Source organism: Rhineura floridana, chromosome 7 (genome assembly GCF_030035675.1).
Source record: "Rhineura floridana isolate rRhiFlo1 chromosome 7, rRhiFlo1.hap2, whole genome shotgun sequence".
In the NCBI taxonomy this organism is placed as follows: domain Eukaryota; kingdom Metazoa; phylum Chordata; class Lepidosauria; order Squamata; family Rhineuridae; genus Rhineura; species Rhineura floridana.
The window spans coordinates 59,398,791-59,415,816 of NC_084486.1; the positions used below are offsets into that span (position 1 = coordinate 59,398,791).

At 41.2% G+C, this 17,026-nt stretch overlaps 1 protein-coding gene across 2 annotated transcripts in view; it reads right to left on the reverse strand.

Moving 5' to 3' along the window:
* Positions 1-17,026, reverse strand: part of DOCK1 (dedicator of cytokinesis 1) — a 702,192-nt gene that overhangs the window by 140,747 nt on the left and 544,419 nt on the right. For both annotated transcript variants that reach the window (XM_061635676.1, XM_061635677.1), the window contains exon 33: positions 7,217-7,365. In XM_061635676.1, coding sequence (XP_061491660.1) covers positions 7,217-7,365 — 149 coding nt within the window. The remainder of the gene's footprint in view (positions 1-7,216; positions 7,366-17,026) is intronic.

The following is a 17,026-nucleotide window of genomic DNA, read 5'->3' on the forward strand; positions in this document are numbered from 1 at the left end:
AGAGCAGAACAGCTTAGGGAAATAACACAGACACAAACGATACAGGCCTGAGCCACTGGAGCAGAAAGAGAGAGAGATCAGCTGTTCTTAGTGAAGGCAGAAAGAGAACTGGGGCAAGGAAGTACGTGGAGCAGGAAGTCCCTGCAAAATTCAACAGTGCTCTTTCTGCCTTCAACTGCTAGGTGGAGCAACTACCCACCTGAGATCATCTTTTTCATGCACAGGAGAATTTTTCTCTCTCTATCTGCTTTCTCCATGCCATGAATAATTTTATACACTTCTTTCATGTCACCTCTGACTTGCCTTTTCTCTAAATTAAGAAGCCCCAAATGCTGCAACCTTTCCTCATAGGGGAGTTGCTCTATCCCCTTGATAATTCTGGTTGCCCTTTTCTGAACCTTTTCCAACTCTACAATTTCCTTTTAGAGGGGAGGCGACCAGAACCGTACACAGTATTCCAAATGCGACCGCACCAAAGATTTATACAACAATGTTATGATAGTGGCAGCTTTATTTTCAATACATTTCCTAAATGATCCGTAGCATGGAAACTGCATTTGCCATTTTACTGCCCATTCACCATTTGGAGAGATCCCTTTGGAGCTCTTTGCAATCCCTTTTTGTTTTAACAACCCTGAACATCAGCAAACTTGGCCACCTCACTGTTCACCCCTAACTCTAAGTCGTTTATGAATAAGTTAAAAAGCACAGGTCCCAATACCAGTCTTTGAGGGACTCCACTTTCTACAGCTCTTCATTGAGAGAACTGTCCATTTATTCTTATTCTTTGCTTCTTGCAACTTAACCAATTCCTGATCCACAAGAGGACCTCTCCTTTTATTCCAGTACTGCTAAGCTTGCTCAGGAGTCTTTGGTGAGGACCTTGTTGAAAGCTTTTTGAAAGTCCAAATATTCTATGTCATCTGGATCACCTCTATCTATATGCTTGTTGACACTCTCAAAGAAATCTAACAGATTAGTGAGACAGGACCTTCCCTTGCAGAAGTAATGCTGGCTCTGCTTCAGCAAGACTTGGTCTTCCATATGCTTGGTCAATTGATCTTTAATTATACTTTCTACCAGTTTTCCTGGGACAGACATTAAGCTAACTGGCCTGCAATCTCTGGGATCCCCCCTGCATTTCTTTTTAAAGATTGGTATTACATTGGCTACATTCCAGTCCTCATTTATGGACACGGATCTGACGGATAACATATTTTTTTTAGAAGTTCGCAATTTCTCATTTGAGTTCTTTGAGAACTCATGTGTGGAAGTAATCCAGACTCAGCAATTTGTCAGTTTTTATTTTGTCTATTAAGCCAAAAAAGTCATCTCTCGTCACCACTATTTGCCTCAGTTCTTCAGACTCCCTTCCTGCAAAAGTTAGTTCAGGTTTTACTGTGAAGACAGCGGGTAAGTATGTGATTATTGTCATACAATTTGTTTCTTTTCCTGCTTTTTATCACTAGAGGCAGATGTATAATTTCCATGCTCCATCATGGTTAGATGTTATTGCAGAGTGGCTTACAAAAATCATTATGCTCCATTATTTGATTCAACAAGGATGCATGAAAATCTTGATTTTCTGAAACTGTATCTAGTGGTGCTAATATTTTTCTCCTTGCCAATGATTTTCAATTTGTTTTGTAAATAAAACAATTCAGTCAGAAACTAGTCAAGAATACAAATGCTGTTGTTTGTCTACTAGTCAAGAATCACTGCTAAGACTGAGGGGAATATTTGTCACAGTCCTCATGGTAGACCTATACTTATCCTTCACAACAAAGCTAGAAGCATGATGCTAAGCTGAGAGCCTTATTAGAAATTCATGTTGACACTTCTTCAGTAAAAGGTAAAATGTTAGCATCTGTAATCCCATTTTAGTTGATCAGATTTAATAAAGCCCATGTGGTGCATTTAACTAAGGATAGCTGGATGTTGTGTGCATGCGTGTTATGTGCCTTCAAGTCGATTATGACTTATGGTGACCCTATGAATCAGCAACCTCCAATAGCATCTGTTGTAAACCACCCTGTTCAGATCTTGTAAGTTCAGGTCTGTGGCTTCCTTGATGGAATCAATCCATCTCTCGTTTGGCCTTCCTCTTTTTCTACTCCCTTCTGTTTTTTTTTTTAGCATTATTGTCTTTTCTAGTGAATCATGTCTTCTCATGATGTGTCCAAAGTATGATAACCTCAGTTTCATCATTTTAGCTTCTAGTGATAGTTCTGGCTTAATTTGTTCTAACACCCAATTATTTGCCTTTTTCGCATTCCGTGGTATCCACAAAACTCTCCTCCACCACCACATTTCAGATGAGTTGATTTTTCTCTTATCCACTTTTTTCACTGTCCAACTTTCACATCCATACATAGAGATCGGAAATACCATGGTCTGTATGATTCTGACTTTGGTGTTGACACATCTTTGCATTTGAGGATCTTTTCTAGTTCTCTCATAGCTGCCCTTCCCAGTCCTAGCCTTCTTCCGATTTCTTGACTATTGTCTCCATTTTGGTTAATGACTGCTCCAAAATACTGATAATCCTTGACAAGTTCAGTGTCCTCATTATCAACTTTGAAGTTATATAAATCTTCTGTTGTCATTACTTTAGCCTTGACGTTCAGCTGTAGTCTGCTTAAAAGATGGATTTGCATGGTCATTTTACTTAACCTGACCAGCAGCAACTGTATGAACTCCAGTATTACTGTTTTCCAGCACCTTTTGCATACCTTATTTACAAACCACCTCATATGTCTTGAAATTTAGGTTACAATCGTATGAACACTTACCAGAGAGTAAGTCCCATTGAACTCAACTGGATTTACAGTGTATAGGAATTAACTGTTAAGTACTTCACTGGGTTTTCTAAATATTTTATGTTGCCATAAAAAAGGCAATAATTAATTTTCAAGTCCTGGAAAAAAACAGAAGTGAAAATATCCACTGACAAGTAGGTAAAAAGACACTGCTACCTCATTGATATTACAATTTATTGTCAACCTCTAAGATTGAATAAAAAGACTCTGTGCTTCGTCTCGCTGACAGTCCCAACCATATTACCTGTTTTTCATAACAGTACTCTTGCCAAAGGTGCTTTATTTGCATCAGTAGTTTTGGGTTAGCATATCATGTGTATTATCCATTTGTTTATTTCATAGCCTTACATGATTTCTTTTTTATTTTGGGGTCTCTATTTGTTTTTTATGACACAATTGGATGTTGGATATTATTATTGCAGTCATTTTACTTGACTGCAAGTTCTTTAAGGATACTTTTCTTAGCTTACTACTAGGAAGTAAGATGGGCAGAGCAATCCAAATCACGGGAAGCTGGCAGGGGATAGGTGGGTGGTGGAAGAGGAGCCAGCAGAAAGCTCCGTGGCATCCACTCCCTGTTCAGAAGTTGCAGGGCCGGTTGGGCACCAGCTTCATCAGGAGCTGGACACGGGAACTGGATGGCAAGAGCCGGCTCGCATGAACATGCCTACCGAGGAGTAAGCCATCCCCAAAGACCATCACTGTAGTTTTCTTACTGCATCGGCCTACTAGCTGGCAGAATTCTCATTGGGAATGCCCCCCCCCGGCAGTTTGCTTTTGAAACCCCGTTTGCAGGGCTTCCAACCAGCTTTCCATCCACTGGGCTGGATGTCCCTGGCGTACCACGGCAGCACTGGCAGGGTCCAGACAGTGCCATGGCTGAGCCATGGCAGGGAGAGGTTTCTGCTGGTGGAGCCTAGTGGCTCCAGGAGCCTGCCAGCTCAGCCAGGGGTTCGCTGCATCCAATTCCCCCCAACCCGGCAGAAGTATGAGTTGGATTGTGACCTAAGACAGACAGAAAGAAAACGCTGTTACCACACACAACACAACACAATTATAATCACATGAAATCTATTTTAACACAATTTGGTGACTGCCTCTAACGTATGTTTCTGTTTTGTTTTACAGATTAGATGAACTGAGTATATTCGGCACGGTCATTAAATAGAATTCCAGTCTTGCTTAGGAGCATCCAAGGGCTACCTAGCTGACCACTGCTGGTAAAAGAATGCTGTACTAGATAGTCTGATATAACAGGAGAGTTCTTTTGCAGTTTACTATCAGGAGTCCATGAGGACTAGAATTGGGAACCCTTGTTTCCATCCATGTCTCCCCATGTGATGAGCCCCTAGAATTGCAATCTGGAGCATCTTATGCAATACAATATTCTCAGGCTATGTATTGGCCTTGTCCAACCAGGCTCTTCACTGGCTCCTCCTAAATAAGAAGACCTATAAAAAGCTTTCTACTCAGGCGATTCTGTGTTTCAGTTTGCTTTTTGGCTTTGGCTTTGATTTTGGCTTTGTTCCTCAGCTTTGGCTCCTGCTTTGACCTCCTAGACCTCTGGCACAACTTCTTGGCTCCACTGTAACAGCTGTCTATGATAGAGGAACTCAAGGTACACATTTGGATAAGAAATAGTGGGAAGATCTACTTGACTAAGGCCACATGCAGATGATCAACATGGGGATTGATACAAACACTATGTGGCTTGGGGATACTGAAGGTATACTGAATCAGTGCACTTGAGCCTGTAAAATCCTGCAGCTGTTTCTGCACTTAGATGTTGGTCTGCTTTGTGGTCTGCATACTGAAATTGGTACAGAGCATTAGAGCTGTCCTAGCCTCACAAAATGCCCCATGAAAGTAGGAAAAACATTTCATTTCATTAACACCTCAAATGTGCAAAGCTTTTAACCTTTACATACACTGTGAGAGTGCAGTTTTAATCCAAAGCTTCCTACAGAATACAGGAAATTAATCATCTGACACACGATTTTCCCTGTAAAACATTTTTTTTAGCAGAGCTTTACAGATAGTTCTAAGAAACAACTTACTTTCACCTATCTTTCTTTTCAAGTAACCAGATTCAAGCAACTGACCTCCTTTTAAAAACTTGTAAAGAATACAGCACTGATGGAAATATGAATACCTCACTTGCCTGTTTTTGTATGATAGAAATAACTAGAACAAGAAAGGGAAGCCAACTATACCTCACATTCTTATGTGGGCATCCCGCATGGCTGTCCTCAATGTGACCCAGGTTCAAATCTCCACTCAGCCATGTAACTTGCTGGGTGATGGGCTACTCACTATTTCTTAATCTAGCCTCTCTCATGGGTTGTTATGATGATATAAGTGTGTGCGTGCGTGCATGTGTGTGTGTGTGTGTGTGTGTGTGTGCATAACCATGTAGACAACCCTGAGCTGCTTGGATAAAGGGTAGAATAAAAATTTAATGAATAGAAGCAATAAATAGTGTTTGGAGTGTCAAATTAAGAGTGATGAAATATGGCATTGGCTCACAAAATGAATGCATTTTTAGGTTTGTTTTCAGAGGATAAGAGTATACACAGGAAGTACAAATAAGGAAATGGGGGGATGAAAGAATAAGATAAATGGTGGTACCTTCAGTTTATCTGACTGGCCTTTTCCCTTTTGCCCCTCCCCCATGAAAATGCTGTTCCTTACATTAGCAGGGGCAAGACCCAGTATGCTAGAGCAGCTACTGCTACTTGTGGCTGTTATTTTACCTGACAAAGTGGAGAGAAGCTGTAAAGATGAAGGAAACTCTCATCATAGAAAATCTTTACTCACAAAGTAATTACCCATACTGTTGCCAAGACTGAGTTCATGCAATCAATTTTCCAAGGAATTGTTCCAAGATTATTTGTTTGCGCAAACACTTCCCCTCTCCCCAGTTTGGTGAAGCTGATATTCACCCTTGTAAAATCCAGCCACTAAAAAGCAATAATGCATTTCATGTGGTTGTGCTGTGTATCAGATGCATTTTGTACAGGAAACCATGGGAGAATGATATGAAATCTTGTGGTAACGTTTACCCACAAAAACTAATCACATAAACTCACACTTAATGACAACAGAACAAGTTTAGCTCTGGGGATTTTTTATATAATATTCTAATAGCACACAGTTCTCTGAAGAAAAAAGCAAGAGATACTGAAATAGGAGTATATTTAATGCAATAGTTGTATGAGGATAATACAGAACTTCATGTTTTAGAATTAAAGTGTTGTGAAATATCCAAATTCCTCCCGCATACATTGTAGTTCTGCTGTAAAAGGGAGCAAATTTAAGCTTTGTTGATATGACTAATAAAGTTAGATAATTGTCTTTCTGGCAGATAATGTAAATAGTAGCCTACCGATTCTTGTCTGAGTGCCTTTTTGCAGAGAAAGGAGAACATTCTAGCCATATTTGTTTCAAGATTGCCAGGTGTAACTCAGTCGTAGCGCACATGCTTCACATGCAAAATGTCCTAGGTTCAATATCCAGATAGGACTAGAAAAGATCCCACTCTGAAACCCTGAAGAGCTATTGCCAGTGTGTACATTACTAATCTAGATGGACCAATGGTCTGATTCAGTATAAGGAACCTTTCCTTGACCCTATTAGGGATGTCAGGAGAAAATGAGTAGGGTTGCTTTAAAAGCAAACAGCCTGTGAGCAAAATCAGGGTAAGAAGTAAAGCCCAGAAGTTTTAATGTTTGAGACAGCTGCTCAAGGGTGGGGGTGGGGCATTCTTTCTTTCTTTCTTTTTTTAGTGTTGTAGCCTACCTCTCAGGATCACTAGCTCCTATATATTCTTTTAATGTCCCTCTCCTTCTTCATGGCCTAAATCACTCCTATCACTATGCATTTACAGCTTACACCATTTATTGTGAATACAAATATGAAAAACATGCTTTTTTAGACTATGTGGGGATGGCTAAACACAAATAGTTCTTGTTGACTGTTCAGAATCCCACTGTTCCAGGTTGCCTCTAGATGTTCATCAGAAGAGGCACACCATACGACACCATGACACCACAATCCCATATTTAGGTTTTTCTATTTGGCAACCTAGTCCAAGCAAACCATTTGCCAGAGAGGGGCTGCCCCCCACATGTTGCCATTTCTCACAGCAGAATGGGCCTACACAATGTGCAACCTGAAAAGCCTAATACAGCCCACAAAACCTTTTATTGTGGCCTACCAGGCACTTGACAACATCCAGGTTCTTGCAGTTCCATCTAGGCAATGAAACAGGGATAGGCATACAGACAGCAAATGGGTCTACATGTTGTGCAGCTCTACTTTATACAGATAAAATAAAGCTTGCTATCCTTGGTCAAGCAAAAACATATTTTGGTACTTTGTAAGCAAACTATTCTTACCATCTGAAAGCTTCTAGTAGAATGAAACTCGCACTGCATCATATCAAAGAATATTGGGATGGTAGCTTTTCTAAGTTCAGTTTCAGGGATCAGTGTCATTTCTAACATGGGCCCCACCATCTCTGGAATAAACTTGATTTTATGTTGGCCTGTAGGGACAAAAATGGACATCTGAATTTAGGAGAAAGGAGTTTAAGTAGAGCTAAGGCTCAGCAGATTTCAGAAATAGAATTTGTTTTGAGGATTCCTGGAAGAAAGTTAAGCAACGGTAAATAAGAGAACTCAGAACATGTACACAGTGCATTTGTCATACCACCAAACATCCACAACCTGCAAATCACCCAAGTTTTAGGAAGCAGGACCTAAAAATCAGAGAACTTGTCTCCTAGCCAGACTTTAACCCCTTCAGAGTGGACTCTTAGACAGGTCTTTTTGCAGAAATAAATTAAAACAAGAAATAATATTTACACAGGGCTAGATGATACTTGCACCAACATCTTTAGACTAAAAAAGGTTCCCCCAACTTAGTTCACTGCCATCCATCCTATTCTCCATCATGTTCACCGCCTACTGCGTCAGCATTCTTTAAATCTAAATTTAGTCAGAACTAGTTCAATTACTAAGTATCAGCACTTAATTCATATTCCTAAATTAACAACATTAAGCAAAAGTTTTCACAGTAGGTATTTCTGATTCTGGAATATATTTTGAAGTTCTAATTACAAAGTTATCCTTCTAATAGATAGAATTCCTATCTACCCCCAAACTTAATTCACTACTTCCCATGCTCAATGAATCTTAGAATGTGAGTAATCTTTGGTCATTTCCAGTGACCAAAATGTCTTTGCTACATACGACCCTAAACGGAAATGGACTGCCTTCAAGCTGATTCTGACTTATGGCAACCCTATGAATAGGGTTTTCATGGTAAGAGGTATTCAGAGGTGGTTTACCATTGCCTTCTTCTGAGGCTGAGAGGCAGTGACTGGCCCAAGGTCACCCAGTGAGCTTCATGGCTGTGTGGGGATTTGAACCCTGGTCTTCCAGGTCGTAGTCCAACACCTTAACCACTACACCACACTGCCTCTCCCATATGACCCTAAGACACCCCTTAATATTCTCAATACAGATCAATACAACCTGATGTCTTAGCTTAAGTTACTGGTGCTTAGAGGAAATCAATGGAATTTTTAGGTTGGACATATTAATAAATAGTTTTTCAACTATTTGCTAGCATTGTTAGTGTTAACAAAACATTATTTGCTGTACTTCTTAATCACAAGTCCATTATATCATTATCATCATGAATATCTCTAGATCTAAAGTTGCATGTACGCTAGGGCTACAGTAAGTAACATTTCAGATATTAGAATCTCAAATCTCAAACTCTAAAAATTAACTAGGTAATGTATGTACATCTCCAGAGGTTCTTTGTGTGAATTATTAAAATTTGCATCACACAATAAATCTTGTTTACAGCTGATTTCATGTAGTTTTTTCTTTTGTTGTGGAAATGGCACAAACTGGCTGGTACTATTATACCTAAAACAGCAGCAGAAGACTGGCAAGCATTGCTCAACCAATTGACCTCATTCATTACCAACTTCTGATGTGGAATTCAAGTAAAATTGCACTGCAGTGGTGCTCTTCTATAGTCTGAGGTATGAGATACAATGCAGTAGCCACAGCTATTTCCACTTTCCTCCTCCGGAATCAGTTCCGACTCAACATTCTGGCTAGTATGGCAACTGGCAACAGGGTGGGTAGATAGATAAAATGATCTATCCTCTGGCCTGCTGATCTTTACCAGCAGTAACAGTCAAAACAGTCCAACATCTTCTTTTCATTCAGAATATGAATAAGTCCAAGTCCATTAGTCCTCTGGATGCTTTCAGTAGTTATATCAGCTTCTCAGCCAAAGCAAGTGTTCAAATCAGTGCATGCCAGGTTTCTAGTGAGAATTGTCCCCAAACTCTCCATCACCTAGCAATTTCAAGTTTTGCCACCACCAGGAGAAACACCAGGAGGTCTTTATCTCGCAAGTTCTCATTTGGACCCTCAAAAACACCCAGTAAAGCCAGTAAAGCTAATAAAGATGAAACTGCTACTGCCTGCCTTATTATAGCTAACATCTTGAATACACTGCATTCCAGAAGTTTTGTACTGTAAGACACAAACATATATGAAAATATGAGCCCATTGCTGCACATCCCCTCTAATATTTCAGAGTGCTGTAACTCATAATGTAGGCAAGTCAAATGGGTGAGAGGCACCATTATTCTCCCTCACTAGGGCTGAGACATATTTCAACAACTTTTACTCCACAAACTGGACCATGTCTCTTTTAGTATAACAGTTTACAGATCATGTTTCCATACAAGCCCTCAAGGCGGTTTGCTGTGCATTTAGCAACAGATTGTCCAAGAGCAGTAAAATTCCTGATTGCTTGCTGTGTTGTCTATGGGACTAGAATGTGCTTATTGTCCTTAGGACTAACCAGCATCAGTGTTTTCCCTCTGTAAAGCAGATAAATGTTTTCTAGATTTTAATCCCCTGACCATGTAATGCATAGACACAGAGAATGTATTTGAAAAAGACCCCTCCCCCTATTGTCAGAGCTTGACAGTAACTCATTAGAAATAACGAGTTACTTGTAATTCACTACTTTTTTGCGTAACAAGAAAGTAACTTCGTTACATTTTGCTTGTAACAGAAAGAGTGGTAATTTAATTACTTTTCAGTTGTAACTGTAATGTTTCCAACATTCCATTTACCATTACTTGGGGGGGGGAAGGGGAAGTCTGCTCCTGTGATTGGTGGACAAAAGAATGTGCCTCACACTGCGCTTCTGCGCAGTGTTGCTCTTCCCTCTTGCTCTGTGTTAGGAAGCACGAGGGAGGAAGTGGAGAGCCAGACCACAGAAGCAGAATGGAGGTGAAGAACTGAGGTGAGTGGCAATGGTGTGTGTGTGTGCCTCCACTGCTTGTCCTGCTGCCCCCTTCCTGCCTGCCGCCTCCTCTCCTCTCATGCCTATCGCTGGCTGCCTCTCCCCTCCCTGCATGTCATTGCCTCTCCCCTCCCTGCATGTCGTTGCCTCTCCCCATGACTGCTGTTGCCTCTCCCCTCCCTGCGTGTCATTGCCTCTTCCCCCGTGCGTGTCGTTGCCTCTTCCTTCCCTGCATGTCGTTGCCTCTCCCCTCCCTGGGTGTCGTTGCCTCTCCCCTCCCTGGGTGTCGTTGCCTCTCCCCTCCCTGGGTGTCGTTGCCTCTCCCCTCCCTGGGTGTTGTTGCCTCTCCCCTCCCTGGGTGTTGTTGCCTCTCCCCTCCCTGGGTGTTGTTGCCTCTCCCCTCCCTGGGTGTCGTTGCCTCTCCCCTCCCTGGGTGTCGTTGCCTCTCCCCTCCCTGCGTGTCGTTGCCTCTCCCCTCCCTGCGTGTCGTTGCCTCTCCCCTCCCTGCGTGTCGTTGCCTCTTCCCCCATGCCTGTTGTTGCCTCTCCCCTCCTTGGGTGTCGTTGCCTCCCCCCCGTGTGTCGTTGCCTCTCCCCTCCCTGCGTGTCATTGCCTCCCCCCCGTGTGTGTCGTTGCCTCTCCCCTCCCTGCGTGTTGTTGCTTCTTCCCTCCCTGGGTGTCATTGCCTCTTCCCTCCCTGCATGTCGTTGCCTCTTCCCCTGTGCCTGTCATTGCCTCTCCCCTCCCTGCATGTTGTTGCCTCCCCCCATGCATGTCGTTGCCTCTCCCCCATGCATGTCGTTGTCACTCCCCTCCCTGAGTGTCATTGCATCTTCCCTCCCTGCATGTAGTTGCCTCTCCCCTCAGCACAGAGGAAAGGGTCCCCAAATTATGCAAGAACAGACAAAGTCAATAGTACAAGAGTGAGTCATTGTATTGGTAGAAATTATGATAGTACATAAGAAACAAAAAGTACACAAATATATATATGAAACAGAGCAGTATTAATAAAAGATATGCAAAAAAGACTCGGGGAACTTCCAGAAGATTTGTTTATTGAGCATTCAACCCGATTTGTTTGCAGGGAGATTTGATGACATTGCATCAAAACAAGCCTTGTCCCTTTCCAGTGCATTTTCCTGTTACTTTTCTCATTGCAAAAAAATCTGATCTTCAGTGGAAGGTTTGTGGTGCAAGACCCCCTCATCAACTACAATTGTATAACCTGAGTTTGCTGGTATGTGACTGAGTCCCACTCAAAACTAGCGGCGGTCTGAAAGTGCCTTCATGTAGTAGCCAAAAAATAGATTGGAAATGCAAATATTCTTTTCAAGCTGAAGCTAAGAAGAATGTATTACAGAGTTGTTGGACGGGATCTCCAGATTACATTCTGTTCCTTTGCTTCATGTAAACCAATTCAGAAACGAGTGTGTAAATGTAACTCACATATTATAAATGAGTTCTTCTACATATCTTAGAGCACTATCACTTCTGCAAATATATCTCGATGCCTACTATGCAGGAAGTGAGGGGAAGGCAGAAGTGAAGAAACCTAGGCCAGGGAGCTTGTGCCATCAGCTCCTGGGGTTGGCCTGGAAAATATTCTGTATTTGTTGCTTATTCAAAATATTTTAAATGCCTCCCCCCCGTCTGTATATTGATTTTTAAATAGTAGCAAAAGACAATTGGGTTGCATGATGAGGGTCAAAAGTTCACAACACTCTTCACCCCTCCATAACCCCAAGAAATTGGTCCTAAATTTAAACTGTAAAAAAGAACAAATATGACACATTGGCTGTACATATGCATGCATGCATGTCCTCACACAGAGTTAATTTTCATTTAGGCTGCCTATCTAATGCAGAAGCATCACACATTTTGACTGTTATGTCCTTGAATATAAGAATCAAAACTGGTTATAGAAACAGCTAGCAACCCTTGTTTGTGATCAGGGTGGTGGTGGGAAAAAGTCAGTGCAGTTATGAAGCCAAAATTCCACAGTGCAGTCCATAAAGGTGGCAACAACAGTGGGTCTAGACATCAAGCAACCTTCTTCTGATGACAAGTACAGATAGACAGAAACAAGAGCCGTCCAAGAATTATGATCTGCACTGGCTGAGCTACATTCCAGTATTACCATGTACAACTGAATGTTTACTCCTCTTGCAAACCATTGTTGTTATGTGCCTTCAAGTTGATTATGACTTATGGCGACCCTATGAATCAGAGGCCTCCAATAGCATCTTTCATGAACCACCCAGTTCAGATCTTGTAAGTTCAGGTCTGTGGCTTCCTTTATGGAATCAATCCATCTCTTGTTTGGCCTTCCTCTTTTTCTACTCCCTTCTGTTTTTCCCAGCATTATTGTCTTTTCTAGTGAATCATGTCATCTCTGTTGCGCTGTGTGTGTCTGTGTGCTTAATTTAGTTTAAAACACAGCAGCAGCAGCAGCAGAGTAACAGCAGATGTTGAAATGCGAGTGTGCCAGCGTGTGTGCATTTACCTAAGAAAGCAGGCTTCTACCCTGCATCAGCATCACTGAGACTTGAGACTTAGTAAAATAAGAAAAGCTAGTTTATTTATAGAAATACATAGTAGATAGAAAGGCATACCTAGTTCTAACTAGCTAAGTTGGAGGCGTAACGCCCAGGTGTGGGAGTTAGCACCATGCTAGGAGAGAGAGCAGAGACAGAGAAGGAAGGAAGTGGAAAGGGCAGAAGGAGGAGGGGCAGGTAAGCTTCCCTAAAGACTTAACAGTCTAGCGACAGAAGGAAATCAGTCAGAGCATCACAGGTAAAGGTAAACAAGCCTATCCATTTGGAGGACCCTAGCTCTATCTCCCTTCTGGAACACAAACAAAAGAACAAAACAGGAGTTGCTCTTGCCCCACTTCCAACATTCTCATGATGTGTCCAAAGTATGATAACCTCAGTTTCATCATTTTAGCTTCTAGTGACAGTTCTGGTTTAATTTGTTCTGATACCCAATTATGTCTTTTTCACAGTCCATGGTATGTGCAAAGTTCTCCTCCAACACCACATTTCAAATGAGATGATTTTTCTCTTATCCACTTTTTTCACTGTCCAACTTTTACATCCATACATAGAGATCGGGAATACCATGGTCTGAATGATCCTGACTTTAGTGTTCAGTGATACATCTTTGCATTTGAGGACCTTTTCTAGTTCTCTCATAGCTGCGCTCCCCAGTCCTAGCCTTCTTCTAATTTCTGGACTATTGTCTCCATTTGGTTAATGGCTGTGCCGAGGTATTGATAATCCTTGACAAGTTCAAAGTCCTCATTGTCAGCTTTAAAGTTACATAAATCTTTTGTTGTCATTATTTTAGTCTTCTTAACGTTCAGCTGTCCTGCTTTTATCAATGCATAGAGATTCTAATTTGCTCCATAGTCGAACACGGGAAATGGAGTCAAACGCACACTTCAGGTCTATGAAGGCTGTAAACAGTTTGCTACCTCGAGGTTTAGAGTATTTGTATGCTAAGTGAGCCAAAACCAGACAGTGGTCGAGAGTGGAGCACCCAGGTTTAAACCCTATCTGCTCCTCTCCCAAGATATTATTCGTACTTATCCACTGCTTCAGCTTTGAGCTTAGATAGCTAGCATACAGCTTTCCCACAGTCGACAACAGACTGACCGGGCGATAGTTACCCGGGTCACTCTTGAGGCCGCTCTTATAAATGGGAATGATGCTATAAGCCTTCAACCAAGTTACAGGGATTTTACCCGATTTGTTTATTAAGGTAAAATGAGAGGCCAACAAGGGAGCCCACCAGTGTATATTACATTTCATCAACTCCGAGGGGATACCGTCAGTTCCAGGAGTTTTGCCTGCTTTTAATTGGGATAATAGTTCCTCAATGATATTAATGTCTACAGGGGGCCACTCTGGAATGTCAGGAGACAAATAGGGAGGAGAACTTAATTTAGAAGAATTTGGATCATTGAACATTGCTCGAAAATGGTCCTCCCAGATATTAGCTGGGATGTGGCAGTCAGGGCTACTGTTGTGATTAGTCAAGGTCCAGGAAACAAGCTGCCAAAAGGACTTTGTGTTACGGGTAATAGAAGCTGCTATCAGGATTTGCCATAGATTTCTGGTAGCCTCATTTTTCTTCATGGACACAAGTTTTTTATATTCTTTCCTTAATTCATAATATGAATGAGGAAGTTGACGTTCATTATTGCTACGATACTGGTGATAAACAAAACAAATTCTCCTCGTTAGATCGATGCATTCTCTATCAAACCATACACTGGATCTTTCTATAGGGGCTCTAAGGATTTTCATGGAAGTGGTTTGGAGTGTGGAGCTCATGTCTTGTATCAGTTCATCAAAAGTAGTCATGCCTTTACTAGGCAAGCTATCTATTGTAATCGATGCTACTGTTCTTATTAAATTAAACATACATGTAACTGGCCAATTGCCAAGAAAATCCAACACAGTCACATTTGACTTCAAAAGAGGAAACTTCACAAAAATGAGGGGATTGGTAAAAAGAAAGCTGAAAAACAAAGTCCAGAGGGTCACATCACTCGAAGATGCTTGGAAGTTGTTTAAAAACACTATATTAGAAGCTCAACTGGAGTGCATACCGCAGATCAGAAAAGGTACTGCCAGGGCCAAGAAGATGCCAGCATGGTTAACGAGCAAAGTCAAGGAAGCTCTCAGAGGCAAAAAGTCTTCCTTCAGAAAATGGAAGTCTTGTCCGAATGAAGAAAATAAAAAAGAACACAAACTCTGGCAAAAGAAATGCAAGAAGACAATAAGGGATGCTAAAAAAGAATTTGAGGAGCACATTGCTAAGAACATAAAAACCAACAACAAAAAATTCTATAAATACATTCAAAGCAGGAGACCATCTAGGGAGGCGATTGGACCCTTGGATGATAAGGGAGTCAAAGGTGTACTAAAGAACGATAAGGAGATTGCAGAGAAGCTAAATGAATTCTTTGCATCTGTCTTCACAGTGGAAGATATAGGGCAGATCCCTGAACCTGAACTAACATTTGCAGGAAGGGATTCTGAGGAACTGAGACAAATAGTGGTAACGAGAGAGGAAGTTCTAGGCTTAATGGACAATATAAAAACTGACAAATCACCGGGCCCGGATGGTATCCACCCGAGAGTTCTCAAAGAACTCAAAGGTGAAATTGCTGATCTGCTAACTAAAATATGTAACTTGTCCCTCGGGTCCTCCTCCGTGCCTGAGGACTGGAAAGTGGCAAATGTAACGCCAATATACAAAAAGGGATCCAGAGGGGATCCCGGAAATTACAGGCCAGTTAGCTTAACTTCTGTCCCTGGAAAACTGGTAGAAAGTATTATTAAAGCTAGATTAACTAAGCACATAGAAGAACAAGCCTTGCTGACTTCCGGGAAGGGTTGCTTTGCCTGTGCTGCCTCTGAGCAAGCTCTCGTCTCAGAAGAAGCTTTTTCAGCTTTAAAATTAGTCAGAACGCTCTTTTTGACTGATAAAGATTTTCTCCCGGGCAGGGAGAAACGATCAACCCCAAAGCCTGTTTTTGTGGGGAGGACTGGATTTCATTTATTTATGAGAGAAAGTTCAAACTGCAATGCCGGACGGACTTTCATCAAGCTCTAGCTGATTACAGCGACACGTTTATCTTTTCTTTAAAGAAAAAACGGACTCTAACAGGCAGATAAGCATCCTTCTTTCTATCTTCTTTTTCCACTTGGCTTAAATTGGTGCAGCAAAAAAGAGATTTGTCAATGAATCAGCTGTGAAGAAATTCTAGGTGAGTGCTTTTCTCTTTCACTAACGAAATTAAGGAGGAAAGAAATCGAAAAAGCTTACCTTTGTTTTTATCGCAAAAAGCTGTCCTGGAGGTGCATTCTAAAGATATCAACGGAAGAGGGATTTCTATTTCGAGGAGGGGGGGAAAAATTTTTTTTGGTCTATTTCATTTTGACGAATCTGCTTGTTCACGACGCCACTAATTGTTTTGATGTTGGGAACTAAGTTTGTTTTGTATTCCTGAACACATAGAGATAAGGCAGGCTGTATTGTCTACACTGATACAAGCAAGCCTGAAATATTAACCCAATTGTGGCTGAAATAATTTTTGTCTCTGTGGTTTTAAGAATGACAACCAGGAAAGTGAATGAGACCATGGAAGAAATTATGTTTCAGAAAATAATGGGTGAGATTGAGATAACGAAACAAACCCTGAGACAGGGTAGACAGGAGATGAAAATTGAACTTAACAAAATGACGCAGGAGCTTAAAGAAATAGTGGATTCTGTGAGAGAGGAGTTTGATGGGATAGGGAAGCTACAAGACCTGGAGATTGGAACAAATGTGAAATTTGAAAAAGATTTGGATTTTATGGATGTTAGAAATAAAGTTGACTGGAATTCAACGTTGTCTCTGAAGAAATTAATGAAGATTTTGGTTGTAAAGTTATCAATGTCTTGGATAATTTTCTGGACTAGAATGATGTGATGGAGTTTGACATAGAAAAAATCTATGGAGTTGGCTACAGGTATGTGACAGTGGAGAAACTCTTAAGAGATGAGCCAGTGCATTTTGTAAAAAAGAAGAACAGAGATATGACTTTGCAGCAATACTTCAGCAACATATTCAGAATTCTTGACTGGAATGATGTGATGGGGCTTGACATGGAAAAAAATTATGAAATTAACTACAAATACGTGACAGAGCAGAGATGCACCCAGAGCAGAGATGTGACTTTACAACAATATTTCAACAATATATTCAGAATTGATGGCAAAGACATATTTGTGATGGGGGAAATTCCCATCAGACTCTTGTTATATGACTATGGCTATGACAGCAAGATCATCATGGGATACTGATAA